This window comes from Anomaloglossus baeobatrachus, chromosome 2 (assembly GCF_048569485.1).
Source record: "Anomaloglossus baeobatrachus isolate aAnoBae1 chromosome 2, aAnoBae1.hap1, whole genome shotgun sequence".
In the NCBI taxonomy this organism is placed as follows: Eukaryota; Metazoa; Chordata; class Amphibia; order Anura; family Aromobatidae; genus Anomaloglossus; species Anomaloglossus baeobatrachus.
Window position 1 is genome coordinate 100,813,862 of NC_134354.1, and position 16,415 is coordinate 100,830,276.

General features: G+C 47.3%; 1 protein-coding gene across 2 annotated transcripts in view; it reads right to left on the reverse strand.

The window, feature by feature from the left end:
• SSH2 (slingshot protein phosphatase 2) overlaps positions 1-15,153 on the reverse strand; it is a 303,023-nt gene extending 287,870 nt beyond the window's left edge. For both annotated transcript variants that reach the window (XM_075335233.1, XM_075335231.1), the window contains exon 1: positions 14,882-15,153. In XM_075335233.1, coding sequence (XP_075191348.1) covers positions 14,882-14,944 — 63 coding nt within the window. In that variant the 5' untranslated portion in view covers positions 14,945-15,153. The remainder of the gene's footprint in view (positions 1-14,881) is intronic.
• Positions 15,154-16,415: the final 1,262 nt, after the last annotated feature.

Sequence of the window (16,415 nt, forward strand, 5' to 3'; positions counted from 1 at the left end):
GTCGCTGGTGAACGTACCCGCCCCCATCAGTTGTGAGTCACGGGCAAATCGCTGCCTGTGGCGCACAACATCGCTAGGACCAGTCACACTAACCTGCCTAGCGAAGTCGCTGTGGCCGGCGAACCGCCTGCTTTCTAAGGGGGAAGGTTCGTTCAGCGTCACACACGGCGTCACTAAGCGGACCGCCCAATAGAAGCGGAGGGGCGGAGATGAGCGGCCGTAACATCCCGCCCACCTCCTTCTTCCTCATTGCCGGCGGCTGCAGGTACGGTGTTGTTCGTCGTTCCTGCGGTGTCACACGTAGCGATGTGTGCTGCCGCAGGACGATGAACAATCTGCGTCCTGCAACAGCAACGATATTTGGGATTAGAACGACGCGTCAACGATCAGGTAAGTATTTTAATTGTTAACGGTCGTTCATGCGTTCAAACGCAACGACTGCGCTAACGAGGCCGGATGTGCGTCACGAATTCCGTGACCCCAACAACATCTCGTTAGCAATGTCGTTGCGTGTAAAGCCCCCTTACGGCTGGGTTCACGACACTGCATCTTTTCTTAACCACAAAGATGCAGCGTTTTGGCCACAAAAAAAACAAAAAAAAAAAAAAAAATGCAAAAAACGCATGCGTTTTTTTTATGCCTTTTTTGCCCCAAATAATATTTTAAGTCAAATCTATTGACTGGAGGGCTTAAAAATGCTGGAAAAATGCAAAAAGAATTGACATGCTGCATCTTCAAAAATGCAGCCAAGTTACAGAAAAAAAAAAAAAAAAAAAAAAGATGCCCAGTATGGACAACAAAATAGAAATCTCAGACTTTGCTGGGAGAAGGAAATGCATGCATTTAGGTGCATCTAAAAGATGCACGGTGTGAACATAACCTAAAGGTTTGTTGCATGCAATAAATTAATCTAGTAAATGAAAATATATATTACATACATACCGTATACGCACACGCTTGGTGGTTCAAAAAGTGGGAACATGATATCAACATATACAAACTATTAATCCAACAAACAAGTCCCTGGTGAAACAATTACGAGGATACCTACAAGGGCCCTAATCACTTTACTACACACACTTGGTTGTCATGGTAACCGGCAGGATATCAATGGGCCATAATGGGCCGAGTCAGAGTAAGGCTGCTTTCACACATCCGATTTTTCCTGTGCGGCACAATACGGCGCTTTGCAGAAAAAAACGCAACTTTTTTTTGCCGCTGATTGCGTTTTTCCCGCAAAGACTTGCATTAGCGCCGTATTGTGCTGCATGGCCTTGCGTTGCGTCCGGTTTTTGCCGGATGCGGCATATTTAGCCCATGCGGTGGCTGGATGGAACGTTGCCTGGCACACTTTTTTGTGCGGCGAAAAAAGCCGGATCCGGCGCGATGCGGCACGATTTACAATGCAAGCCTATGGACGCCGGATGCAGTGTCCCTGCGGCAAAAACATCCGGCTGCCAGATGCGGTTTTTTGCACTGCGCATGCTCAGTATCAAGCCGCATCCGTCAAAAAAACGGACGGGCCGCATGGAAAAACTTATGCAACGGATCCGGTTTTTTCCGACGCATAGGTTTTTGAGCCGGATTGAGCCGCACTGCAAAAAACGGATGTGTGAAAGCAGCCTAAGGAGCACAGTAATTGATGGCTGTGTTTTCAACAAAGTGCCAGATCAGCCGCATAATGTGTTATTAGGCCTTTTTCAGAAAGCGCCGGGGCCGTACGGAGCCTCACATCTAGGAAAGGCGCAGGGAGAAGGACGTTTACTGCTTATACATTATGCACACATTTTTCCAGCACTGATGTCGCCACCAGCGTACGGCTTTATATAAGCAGCTGCCTGCCCAAATGCAAATGATGTTTTAAGCGCAGCCAGCTGCTTGGTGTATTATGGAAATGCAGCGTGGTGCTGGACTACAGGACAGATAAGACGGGATTATCTCAGACTACCCGGCGCTGAGAAAGCCCTAAACCAATAAATCGGGGAGGAAATGCAATAATGCTTTGTGCACCCAAAGGGTTCAAATAGAACGACGATGAAATTAAAGCTCAATGAGCGTTCTGAATTCAATGACGGCTTCCACTCATTTCAGCGGGTGTGGGTGCGAGCCCACAGACTGGTAAAGCGAGCGCCAGGGAATAATTATATGGGAAGTCATTCATTCCAACGCAGCGAGAATGAAATCACAGGGATTTTGGATAAAGCGCAAAAATAATCCCAAAAAGGAAAGAAGTTTTCTATAGAATATACATAAAACAACATACACCGAGGAAAGGAGGCGCCACAGCCGTGCTGACAGAGCACCGCTATAGGGAACCCGCCATCACACAAAGGGGTTAATAGAGATTCGGGGGTCACAGATATCTGGAGACCTTTCCTTGATTAAATCATGAATTGAAGAACAAATTGCTGTCTCAGGAGTCATCTGGGAGGGGTAGCAATAATTTAATTTCGGTCTAAATAAAATGATCCATTCTCCACTGAATATAGACAGGTCTTCTGATCACGGCGGTGGTTTAGGAGGGGTCTCATCAGTGGGACCCCCACTAATCCTAAGTGCCAGGAGCCTCAATCTCCCATGGCCATCAGGAAGCGCCGGGAGGAGCTGAACGTCAAGCCAGGGCAGCGTTCCCAAACTCCAGTCCTCAAGAGCCACCATCAGTGCATATTTCACGATTTCCTTACTATTGCACAGGTGAGCATTTCAAAGGGTTGGCCACTACTTTTCCATTGCCAGTTAATGAGTGAGGATCCACTATAAGTCATTCAGCAATTGCTTGTGGAGCAGTGATTGGGATAGAAGGACGACTAATGCAACAGTTCAGTCACCATACAGTTGCAAGTTATTGGCAGCACATCCGGTTTACACCATGCAATGTGCTGTCGAAGATTTTTTTTTCCGCTAGCATATATACGATCTGATTCACCCAACGAGGTGATGGCCAACGTGTTTAAGAGGTCAGATAATAGTTTTGCCGATTGTCTACCTGCACGGCACTGAAGGTATATGCTGCATTCATTACTATAGGCTGTAGCTGCTCCATTTCCTTAAAGTTGATTTTTTAATTGTTTTCTGGACAAATATTTGCATTCACTGTAAAATGATGAGAATTACAGTCAAAAATATTCTACGGGTGCCGTAATTTTTTTACCCCATACAGAGTGAAAGTGTGCCCTATTTTTACGGACTGTCCTGGAATTTCTGGACGGTTGCCACCCAATCATTCCATTCCTCCCAGGCTGTAGTCTTCTGGCCAAGGAAGAATGAGGCACATGGGACCCCCCCACTGTACTAGTCATGGGTAAGGGGTCCTGAAGTCAGATGATCTGGGCAGGATGTCAATCAGGAGACAGACCAGTCACTACGACAAAACCCTCAAGATGACCAGCGACAGCGTCACGCGGTAGAATCAAAATGTTATAACAGCAGCGATTTGGACGGAGAGCAGCTCCAAAAAAGTGTGTGATCTTCAGCCATGCAGCACCCCTGCAACAGTTAAGACCAATATTTTTGGTGACACGTTCCCAAACATCTGGGATATTTTCATTAGGGGTATGACTATATGCTCTGAGAACAGGAACTAGTATTTTAGTGCAAACACAAAGCAGCGTAAAGTCAATTTCCTCCAGAAGGAACCATGCACACAGCAATATACGCCACAGACTGCGGCCAATAAAAGCTCTATAATGCTACAACGGTATAAGCTTTATTATAAGTAATGTTTCTAGGGTAAAATATTGTACATGGTGCGGTGAGAAAAATACATGATCGAGCAAAATCATAAGACAGTGCCCAATTAATCAGACAAATGCTTCCAAATTCAGGACAGGTCAACAGGATCACATGCACAAGGTCGCCCAGGCTCTTCCTCAGGTTTCAGATGAAGGTGGAAGACAGATCAGGCATGTTGGATTTCATCATGTGCAATTTTTTTTGTGAGACATGAGCTGTTGCCACTTTTTTAGCACTGACAACTCGTAATTAATTGGCCACCGATCATAATCCAGAAGGAATAGTTCTTGGCCAAACAAACGTTCTACCCACGGCTGTCTAAAATGTAAGGGCAGGTTAATGCGATAGTATATAACGCCGATCCACTGGATGGATGAGGAGCTGTCCGCTGGGACACAGCACTCCGCTATTTCTGTCGGAGCCATAGATCGTCAATAAAGTAGCGGGTCCCTTATTTTGGCAAAAGACGAGGGCCAAAAATAGTTGGACTCACAATGATCTGACATTTACATTGGGTACGGAAAGTATTGAGAGGAGAGCCCTTTAAATTTTCCACTCTGTTTCATTGCAGCCATTTGGTAAATTCAAAAAAAATGTCTTAATTTTTCTCATTAATGTACACTCTGCACCCCATTTATTAAACAAGTAAAACAGACATATGACATGGTCATAAGTATTCAGACCCTTTCCTCAGTATTGAGTAGAAGCGCCTTTTTGAGCTCGTACAACAGCCAGAAGTCTTCTTGGGATCCTGGATTTGGGGATCCTCTGCCATTCTTCCTTGCAGATCCTCTTCAGCTTCGTCAGGTTGGATGGTGAATGTTGGTGGACAGCCATTTTCAGGTCTATCCAGAGATGCTCGTTTGGGTTTAGGTCAGGGCTCTGGCTGGGCCAGTCAAGAATGGTCACAGAGTTGTTCTGAAGCCACTCCTTTGATATTTTAGCTGTGTGCTTAGGGTCATTGTCTTGTTGGAAGGTGAACCTTCAGCCAAGTCTGAGGTCCAGAACCCTCTGCAAGAGGTTTTCTTCCAGGATATCTTTGTCCTTGGCCGCATTCATCTTTCCTTTAATTGCAACCAGTCGTCCTGTCCCTGGGGCTGAAGAACACCCCTATAACATGATGCTGCCACCACCATGTTTCTTTGTTGGGATTATATTGGGCAGGTGATGAGCAGTGCCTGGTTTTCTCCACACATACTGCTTACAATTATCTCCAAAAAGTTCTGTCTGTCTCATCAGACCAGAGAATCTTATTTCTCAGTCTGGGAGTCCTTCATGTGTTTTTCTGCAAACTCTGAGGAGAGGCTTCCATCGGGCAACTCTGCCATAAAGGCCTGACTGGTGGAGAGCTGCAGTGATGGTTCACTTTGTGGAACTTTCTCCCATCTCCCTACTGCATCTCTGGAGCTCAGCCACAGTGGTCTTGGGGTTCTTCTTTATCGCTCTCACCAAGGCTCTTCTCCCACGATTGCTCAGTTTGGCTGGACAGCCAGGTCTAGGAAGAGTTCTGGTGATCCCAAACTTCTTCCATTTAAGGATTATGGAGGCCACTGTGCTCTTAGGAACCTTGAGTACTGCAGAAATTCTCTTGTAACCTTGGCCACATCTGTGCCTTGCCACAATTCTGTCTCTGAGCTCCTTGGGCAGTTCCTTTGACCTCATGATTCTCATTTGGTCTGACATACACTGTGAGCTGTGAGGTCTTCTATAGACAGGTGTGCGCCTTTCCAAATCAAGTCCTATCAGTTTAATTAAACACTGCTGGACTCCAATGAAGGAGTAGAACCATCTCAAGGAGGATCACAAGGAACTGGACAGCATGTGACTTAAATATGAGCAAATGATCTTAATACTTATGAACATGTGATATTTCAGTTTTTCTTATTTAATTTGCAAACATTTCTACATTTCTATTTTTTTCTGTCAAGTTGGGGTGCAGAGTGTACATGAATGAGAAAAAAAATGAACTTTTTTATTTTACCAAATGGCTGCAATGAAACAAAGCGTGAAAAATTTAAAGGGGTCTGAAAACTTTCCGTACCCACTGTATGTGTCTGGAATAACCACTTAAGGCTGAGTTCACATGTCCAGTAATCATCCGCTAGAACGAATCCGGCAGAGATCCATTGGCAAAATGATGTCTGCTGGATCCGGATTTTTAACATGGAGGTCTGAGGAGGACAGATCTGTGAACAGATTACTATTTATCTTCCATTTGTAACAGATCCAGTCAGAAAAAAACTAGATCCGTTACAAATGCTAGTAAAACGTATTACTAAATAGCAACCCTTTAACGGATTCATTCTCCATAGACACCCATGTTAAAAAAAATGGATTTGGCACAGATCAGTTATTTAATAACAGACAAAAAAAAAAGTTGTGTTTGTGGAACTTTTTTGCCAATGGATCTCTGCAGGATGATTACAGGACATGTGAACTCAGCCCAAGACTATTCATACAGTGCAAAGGTCCACAAATATAAGCCACACATTTGCACTTTTTCTCTCTCAAGAAACTGATACAAAATCTGCAAAACAAACATTTGTATAAAATACAAAAGTTCCAAAAGGTTTAGGAATTTTACATGATTTTTGGTATCTCAGCACACCTGTTCATAGGCTTAGGGCTCATTCACATGACCGTTCCGTTTGTCCTGGTCAGTTCCTGTTTTTTTGCGGACCCACGGACAGAACCATCTTTTTAATGTCTTTTGTGTAGGACCGGATGGCACACAGAAGAACTTCCGTATGCATCCGATCCTACAAAAAAAAACAAAAAAAAAAACAAAAAAAAAAACAACACATCGGATGCCGTATGTCCGTTCCGTTATTATGGAACATGTCCTATTCTGTTCCGTAATAACGGACCGTGACTCAATACAAGTCAATGGGCCCGCAAAATCCCTGGAAGCCGCACGGAAGCACTTCGTGTGACCTCTGCCGGGTGCCCATGCAGTCTGTGTCCCGCTCCCTGCCAGCCCCGCAGCTGCCGGCACAGCAGTGTCAGTGTCTGCCCACACGGCAGTGTCAGCAGCTTCTCATACTGCAGTGCGGGCAGCCGAGGGGATGACAAGCGCTGCTGTCAGGAGGTTAGATTAGATCATTACCTGCTGTGACGATCACTTGCTCTGATGTCAGCGCTGTCACTGCCTTCCCCGCCCGCCGCGTTCTCACATCACGTCTCGCGGGCGGCACGAGACTGTCACTAGTGGTGACGTCACGGGCTTCCGCAATTCTTCGCTGTGAACGCGGCGGTCAGTGACAGCACTGACGTCAGGAGCGCAGGAGATCATCACAGCAGGTAATGATCTCATCTAACCTCCTCACAGCAGCGCTAGTCATCCCCTGCAGTGACCTGGGCTGACCTATTGATGTTAGCTCAGGTCACTGCATTGCTCTCCCAGCCAATGGGGAACATTCTGTTATTCAGTGACTGGGACAGTGACTATGGTATGGATCGTCGTGGGACCCCCTTATTGGATTACGTCGGATGCGGATTTGATTGTTCTTTTCAATAAATTGGTGAAAGAGGGAATGTTTTGGGGAGTGTTTTTTCAAATAAAACTTGTCAATTTTTTTTTTTTTTTACTGACTGGGTTGGTGATGTCAGGTATCTGATAGACACGTGACATCACTAACCCCAGGGCTTGATGCCAGGTGACATTACACATCTGGCATCAACCCCATATATTACCCAGTTTGCCACCGCACCAGGGCAACGGGATGAGTTGGGGCAAAGCGCCAGGATTGGCACATCTAATGGATGCGCCACTTCTGGGGCGGCTGTAGCCTGCTATTTGTAGGCTGGGGAGGGTCCAATAAAAGTGGACCTGCCTAGTCTGAGAATACCAGACCACAGCTGTCTGCTTTACCTTGGCTGGTGATCCAATTTGGGGGGGGGACCCAGTGTTTGTTTTAAATTATTTAATTTAAATAACAGCGTGGGGTGCCCTCTGTTTTGGACTACCAGCCAAGGTGAAGCTGCCAGCTGTGGTCTGCAGGCTGCAGCCGTCTGCTTTACCCTAGCTGGCTACAAAAGATGGGGGGACCCCACGTCATTTTTTTTTTTTTTTTTTTTAATTATCTTATTTATTTTTTGGCTAAATACAGGGCTAAGCACCCTTTAGTGCCACATGAAAGTCACAAAAGGGTGCCAGCTTAGAATATGCAGGGGGGTAGGACATTATATATATGTCTTTCTCATCTATCTAGCTATCCCTCTAGTCATTCATTTATCCCTATCTCTCTATCCATCTCTATATCTACTCATCTATTTATCTTTCTTGCTGATTTTATTTTTTTGCAGTCCGCAAAAAAAAAAAAAAAACACACGGAAGGCACACGGACCGTATATGGAACGGAACGGATATCACACGGATGCATCCGTGAAAAAAAAAAAAAAAAGGAGCGTTTTTTGCGGTCCGCAAAAACGGAACGGTCATGTGAATGTAGCCTTAATGGGGGGGGTATTTTTTTTCTCATTTTTTTACCAGGATTTCTTGCTATTAATAGAAAAAAAAACAAAAAACAAAACACCATAAAATAAAAAAAAAAAAAAATACTCAACCTTTAAGTCAGTAGCGGCTCCATGGGCCACAATGCCAGTGGCGGTACCAGGGACCATGACGCCAGCAGCACCACAGCACATGTTGGCTGCATGGCTGCAGAAGCCATGTGCTGCCTCCTTGTAACCGAAGACCTGGAGATCACCAGAGCAGAGGCACTAGTTGGGCCAAGGGTACATTGGTAGAGCAGTACTATATTTATACTGGATATTCTAAAAAATGTAAAAAGTTTGCTATGTCAGAGGCATAGGCCTCATTCAGACATTCGCACTGTGATGGTGGAATATGGGGGGGGGGGGGGGGGTTGTGTATAATTTTGTGTATGTTCGTATTTTAGGCGTGGTGCTCTGTCCATTCTGTGTATTCCTTGTGTATAGATTGCAGGTTAATCACCCCCGGCTGGGCTTTTGGCCCTAAGTCTGGGGGAGGAAGGCCTGGGATCCACCCAAACTCTCTGCTTACCTGGTGTTATTATTCAGTCTGGCTGAAAACTTCAAGAGAGAAGCAGGAAGATGTATCCTCTGTGGGAGAAGCTGAGGCTGCCCAGAGAAACCTGGACATTTATCGCTTACTGGACTATATTCGTATTTCTGGACTATTTTACCCTCTGTGTTGTGTATTATTTTAAGAACAGTCTGATTTTGCTTGGAATAAATTTTCTTTGGATTTTCACTCATCTCTCGCTCTGTTGATTGTGCGATACTGGAGAAGGACCCCGTGACAAGCACTCATACGAGTAAAACTGTTTTTCACGGATAACACTCGTACCTACAGTAACTCATAGGGCTGCTCAAGTCCATGCAGTGCCCGAAAAAAAAAAAAAAAAAAAAAAAAAAAATCACATACATGTCCAATATTGTTCCGAGTGTGCCAGATCAAAGCCAGCAATGCAATTCTGGGGATCTGTGAAATAAGTCTAACAGCACTCAGTTGTCATCCTTGTGTAGTCCGATGTTCACAAACCGCCAGATAGGATTTTAAAAAATTTTTTATTCCCCTGTACTAGAAACATTTATGACACTTGTAGCAAACTGGGACTCTGATGAAAAATTTACAAACAAAAAAACAACCACGTCTGAATGGTGCTTCAGGGGTGGATCACTCAGACATGAGAGTAGTTTGTACATTTTTTATCCTATTTTTTTCCCACAAATATATGTGAGCATTACCTGTGATACACGGCACATTGAGCGACATTCACACAGTAATACACCAATTCCCACATGTACAGACATGACTTTCCATCTGTGGATTCAGCATATTTACAGTCACAATAGTATCGCCCTGTATGACTTAGGCCGGATTTATTTGTATGTGAGTATGCTGAGTTTTTTGGTGTGGAAATTTTCTGCACCAAAATCTGCCCCTTGGGGCAGAAAAACAACACCCAAAAACAAAGAAAAATTGCATTTTTTTGGTGCATATTTGGTACTTTTTTGTGAAATCAATGGCTGGAAGGGGTTCAAATGCAGGAAAAAAAAAAAATGCACCAAGAATTGACATGCTGCCTCTTTTTTTTTTCTGCACTCAAAACTGCAAGGATAAAAGAAGCAGCGTATGCACAGCACTTCAGAACTTATTTAACTTTGCTGGCATAAACTGCAACAAAACAAGCATAAAAAAACGCAGCGTGCGTGCAAGGCCTAATGCTGCTTGCCCACAATCAGCGTTTTTGTAGCGTGGTTTTCACTGCATCCAAAACGCTGCGTTGTACAGTACAAGCACAGTGGATGGGATTTCTAGAAATCCCATGCACACTGCGCGTGTTTGGCCCACAGCAAGCACTGACTTGCGGTGCGGCTTTCTGAGCTGCAGCATGTCAATTCTTTGCTGCAGAGTCACAAGCATCCTCTGTAGGGAGAACACAGCGAGAGACTACAGTGCCCCAAACCCGGATCATGGGCACGGGCATCTGCTGTCTCCTGTCGAGGAGACTCACAGCACCACAGGTCAGGACCCGCCGCATCCAGGACGTAGTGGGTTCTAATCGTGTGCATGTACCCTTATAGTTTTCACCCATTCGGGCCCGTGCCCACGATCAGGATTAGTAGCGCTTTGGATGCCACGTGTTTTCAAAGCATTGTACAGTAGAAGCACAGTGGATGGGATTTATAGAAATCTCCTGCCCACTGATCTTTTTAATGCTGTGTAAACTGGCCGGCGGTGCATGTTCCCAATCCGCAGCATATCAATATCTCCTGTGTGGGAAAACATGGAATGCCACATAACCCTGATCGTGGGCACGTATCCTTATACTTTTCTCTATACCACCAGTTTTGGGTTTGGTTATTTTACATCCAATGGCAAATTCTGCCGTGTGAAAGTGTCCAATTTCAGACAGCGGAGCAGCTGATGGACACGCCACATATTTAGAGTTCAGTGTAGGTTTTTTTCTGTAACACGTATCAAACCTAGAATTGGAGAGACAAAAAAAAAAAAAAAAAAAAAAAAAAAAAAAAACCAGCCCGACCCTACAGTCTTACAGGATTACACCGCCATACAACCTACAATTTGCACAGATGTAAAACACAGGCATGAAAACCAGCCCACACAAGCAATGTCAATAGGGACCCGTCATCTTTGCCCCATCACATCTTGCCGCGTGACACTTTAGTGCAGTTTGTACCCGACCTCTAAAGTCATAAATATTACCAAAAAATCTGTAGTGATCGCTGTCACCCAACCCTGACCTGTATGGTACGAAGCACGGAAACAGAGTATAAGGACAGGTAGCCGAGCCCCGCCAAGGGCACACGTAGATCACCGATGCTGTGCGATCATTGGCTTTGCCACCGTGGTCTGTCTGCACATATTCACAACACAAGAGGTTTTAAAGCATGTATTTAGGACTAAAGAACATTTTTTACAATTGGTTTTCATTACAAAACTGACACTGCCTGCCTTCTACGGCGCCTGTGCTGCACTGTCTACAGCATAAGTTACCTGAGAATCTGTCAGCGAGAGCCTTAGCTTGTAACACTAAGGCCATGTTCACACATTGAGTATTCGGGGAGTTTTTCCATCAGTATTTGTAATTCAAGAGCAGAAATGGGAAGGGAAAAAAAAAAAAAAAAAAGTGGTGCCCGTGTTTCTATTATACTTTTCCTCTGTTCCACTCCTGGTTTTGGCTACAAATACTGAGACCAAAAAAAAAAATAAATAAATAAATAACCAAATAATCACCGCGTGCACGTGGCCTAAGGCCAAATTCAGACAAGAATATGCAACAATGACCATTTTTCAACCTAAAAAAAAAAAAAAAAAAAAAAAGCCCTGACGTTTCTACATCCGAATATTAAATCCAATTTTTACATCAAAATAGGAAGCCAAACATAAAAGTTCCATAAAAAAAAATACAAAAAAAAACAAAAACTCACGATATACGGCCGGTAACCCATATGCAATGTTTTTTCTGCACAATGACGTATAACGGATGAGTGATCAAATGCGGATTAAAGCCACGACTTATTCATTTTACACGCAAACCATTGCTCCGTGTGTCAAGACTTTCATGTCTGCTGGTGGCGGTGTCAGTGTGCTGTCCACACAGTCCACATTTTACATATGGATATTATCTAATACACTCTGGACTGTACGAGCGCTTAGGCCAGTTTCACACATCCTTCTTTTTGCCGGTTTCGCGGATCCGGCACGCTCCCGTACAGTGAATACAGTACAATGACAGCGCTGTAACTTCCGGGTTACATGCTCCGGTCACATGACAGCACGTGACCAGCGCTTGTTGCGCTGTCATTGTACTGTATTCACTGTACGGGAGTGTGCCGGATCCGCAAAACCGGCAAAAAGAAGGGTGTGTGAAACTGGCCTTACACTGGGGCCACGTGGGATCCTGCAGTATTGAATGGATCGTTTCCTTTGGTCACAAATGTTTCCCCCGCGTTTTCAGTTTTCAGTTATCAGTGACGCACTGCCCATGGATTCCAATGACAATCACACGTGACTGCGACGTGTCTGCAATTTGGCCATTTTTTTTTTATTATTATTTTTTTTTTAAAGGGCACAATCAGATCTCTAAAATACTCGCAAGACAGTAAATCATAGACATGATGCACGGATGTTTTCGTGTTGCCTTCTCTGGGCTCCTTTCAGCTGCTTTATGACCACATCAAAGTTGACTGTGCAGGAAAAATAAATAAGTCTATAAAAGCCGAAATATGCAAAATGTTTACCAGAAACCAAATACAAAAATTCTGACCGCTTATTACTGCTCCCAGACCCGCGGCCAGCAGCAATCAGGGTTGGGCTGCGCTGTTGCAGCTATGTGTTACTTTGGAAGACCGGCCCCGGATTGTAGGGACCTGACTAATCCGAGGCCGGTGCCCACCCCGCTCCCCTCACAGGTCGCTCCCTGTGTGTGTATAGGTAAGACCTGTGCCCAGTCATCCCACACACAGCCCCAATTCATCACCGTGGTGTCTACACTTTTCTGAAATAATTTTCTCCTTTTTCAGTGGGTTTTGTATATTCGCGCCTTATGCTCTATATGTTGTGTGTCATTTTTTTGTTTGGGTTTTTTTTTAAAAAGGGATTGTCTGGGACTTTAATATTAGCGGTCTATTCTTAGGATGGGCCATCAGTGCCTGATCGGTGGAGAAGCGACATTCTGGACCCCGCCAATCAGCCATAACTATTCAGTAGTGGAGTTGGGACAGCTCCATTGACAGAATAGTTGCCAGGGCCGGGTACTGCACGTCTGCTCCCTATAGATTCATATGAGAAGAGGACATGCAGTACCCGGCTGTGGTCACTATACAATTGCTGTGCAGCTCCAGAACAAAGTAGTTACAAATGGCAGCAGCATCAGGAGCAGCTGATTGGCGGAGCTGCCGGGTGCCACATCCCCACCGATCAGACATTGATGGCCTATCCTAAGGTCAGATCATCAGTATGAATGTTTCAGACAACCGCTATATGTTTTATGGGATTTTTCCTCTATAACTTTGCTTATACAAAAGCTTTAGGCTGCGTGCCCATGATCAGTGTTTTGGATGTAGAATGTTTTCACTGCGTCCAAAACGCTGCATTGTACAGTACAAGCACAGTATATGGGATTTCTAGAAATCCCGGCCCACTGTGCTTGTTTTTTCTGCAGCAAACACTGACCTGTGGTAAGTCTTTCCAGACCGCAGCATGTCAATTGTTTGCTGTGGATTCGCATGCATCCTCCATAGGGAGAACACAAGCGAGAGACCACAGCGCACTGAACCCTGATCGTGGGCACAGGCAGCTGCGTTCTCCTGCGGAGGAGACTCACAGGCCCGCAGGTCAGGACCCGCTATGTCCAGGACACAGCGAGTCCTGATCGTGGGCAGATACCTGTATACAGATCCAGAAAGTGACTTACCAAATGTCCAGTCCCTGTCTGGAGGAGTCTCGATTTGAGACATTTTTTGTGACTAAGGCCACGTGCATATGTTGAGTCTTTGGCAATTTTTTTTTTGGGGGGGGGGGGGGTTCTTTTCTGTGTCACATTTATAAAAAGTAGTAACTGCAGTAATACATCAATGATGAAGCTGGGTCACTGCCCTGGGTAACTTTTCAGGGTATGTACAAGGCTTCAATAGTGTCCAATGCACGCTGATGTGGTTCAGGCAGCAGGAATCTGACATGATCCATTTAAGAAACAGGTTGACAACCTCTAAAAGGGCGCAGGATAAGACCGCACGCTAATGTTACTGCAGACTAACTGCTAGCACCCAAAATGCTCTACGTACAATGCAAGTTTCATAAAGGTACAGGGGGCGTCAGCGCCCGTCACAGCGGCACAGGGGGCGTCAGCGCCCGGCACAGGGGGCGTCAGCGCCCGGCACAGGGGGCGTCAGCGCCCGGCACAGGGGGCGTCAGCGCCCGGCACAGGGGGCGTCAGCGCCCGGCACAGGGGGCGTCAGCGCCCGGCACAGGGGGCGTCAGCGCCCGGCACAGCGGCACAGGGGGAGTCAGCGCCCGTCACAGCGGCACAGGGGGAGTCAGCGCCCGTCACAGCGGCACAGGGGGAGTCAGCGCCCGTCACAGCGGCACAGGGGGAGTCAGCGCCCGTCACAGCGGCACAGGGGGAGTCAGCGCCCGTCACAGCGGCACAGGGGGAGTCAGCGCCCGTCACAGCGGCAGCAGTACAGAGGAGCTCAGCGCCCAGCAGAGGCACAGCACCGCAGGGGACGTCAGTGCCCATCACAATGGCACATTGGATGTCAGTGCCCATCACAATGGCAGCAGTACAGAGGAGCTCAGCGCCCAGCACAGAGGCACAGCAGCACAGGGGATGTCAGTGCCCATCAGAATGGCACAGAGCAGGGCAGTGCCCATCGCAGCAGCACAGAGGATGTCAGCGCCCAGCACAGAGACACAGCAGCACAGGGGATGTCGGTGCCCAGCACTAGTGTACCCCTGGGGTGCAGGACATTGCAGGCCCGGGCACAGAAGGAAGGAAGCACAAGGATGGCGAGGACTCAGCAGCAGCAGCCTCCGCGCATGCGCACTCCGGCGCCGGTGGACACTGTGAGGCAGGAAGAGCTGGCAGCAGCGGACAATAGGAAGGATCCCTGGACCCGCACCCTCATCACTCACCGACACGCAGGGGCTGGAGGTCGTGCTGGGGGTGGGGGACCGCTGCACCGTAACCAGAGCCATCTAGGAGCTGATGAAGGAACACGAGCGGGCTCTCATTATCATCCCATGGAATATGGAGGCGGGGAGGGAGTCCGGGTCCCGCTCACAGGATGGTTCCGGGCCGTGCTCCACCGCCCAATATCCGGCGGCCGCTGCCCAAGATCCCGCACACCCGCCGCCTGTCCCCACACTGATAGGAGAGGCAGCAGCGCTGTGTGTATGTCCCGGCCGCGCCTGCGCACACTGACAGCCGTCACTTAGCCACACCTGTTTAACCCCTGCACCGCCGGAGCTTCGTTCACGGCTCCGATAAATAGTCATGAATTGCACTTATGGCCGCTTTTCCATGTTATCATTGATCACTGATATCTGAAGTTCCCAAAAAAACTTGTTAAACACCACTAACAATGAAGATATCACTGATCGGCCGGCGCGGAAAGGGTGCTTAACCCCAGCGCTCCCACGGCCGTGCCAACTTCTGCAGCTGTATGAACATGTCAGATCATCGCACGGTGCGCGGGTCACATCCCAGCAGCGCCCCCGGAGCGGAGAGGATGAGGAGGAAGCGCAGAGAAGGAAGAGGCCGGTGTCTGCTGCTGAGCAGTGCAGGAGGTGGGGCAGGGGCACAGCAGGAGTCACCTGGGCACGGGGCAGAACCTGGCATCAGTGTGGGATCAGCCTTGGTTGCTCCTGTTGTAAAAACGGGAGATGCCACCGACTGTGGAAACTGTCCGACTATGGCGCATAGACTAGCAAATACTCAGCCCTATTTCTGCTTTTTGACTACAGCAAAGGCATTCACTGTAATGATCAGCAGGAACTTTGCAATATTATGAAGGATATGGGTGTGCCTGACCATCAGATCAGCCTCATCAGGAGCCTTTACATGAGCCAAGAGGCAACAGCGCGGACAGAGCACGGGTGACACGGCGAGGTTCAGAGCAGAGAAGAAGCAACAGCGCGGACAGAGCACGGTGACACAGCGAGGTTCAGAGCAGAGAAGAAGCAACAGCGCGGACAGAGCACGGTGACACAGCGAGGTTCACAGCAGACAAGAAGCAACAGCGCGGACAGAGCACGGTGACACAGCGAGGCTCACAGCAGAGAAGAAGCAACAGCGTGGACAGAGCACGGTGACACAGCGAGGTTCAGAGCAGAGAAGAAGCAACAGCGCGGACAGAGCACGGTGACACAGCGAGGTTCAGAGCAGAGAAGAAGCAACAGCGCGGACAGAGCACGGTGACACAGCGAGGTTCACAGCAGACAAGAAGCAACAGCGCGGACAGAGCACGGTGACACAGCGAGGTTCAGAGCAGAGAAGAAGCAACAGCGCGGACAGAGCACGGTGACACAGCGAGGTTCACAGCAGAGAAGAAGCAACAGCGCGGACAGAGCACGGTGACACAGCGAGGTTCACAGCAGAGAAGAAGCAACAGCGCGGACAGAGCACAGTGACACAGCGAGGTTCACAGCAGAGAAGAAGCAACAGCGC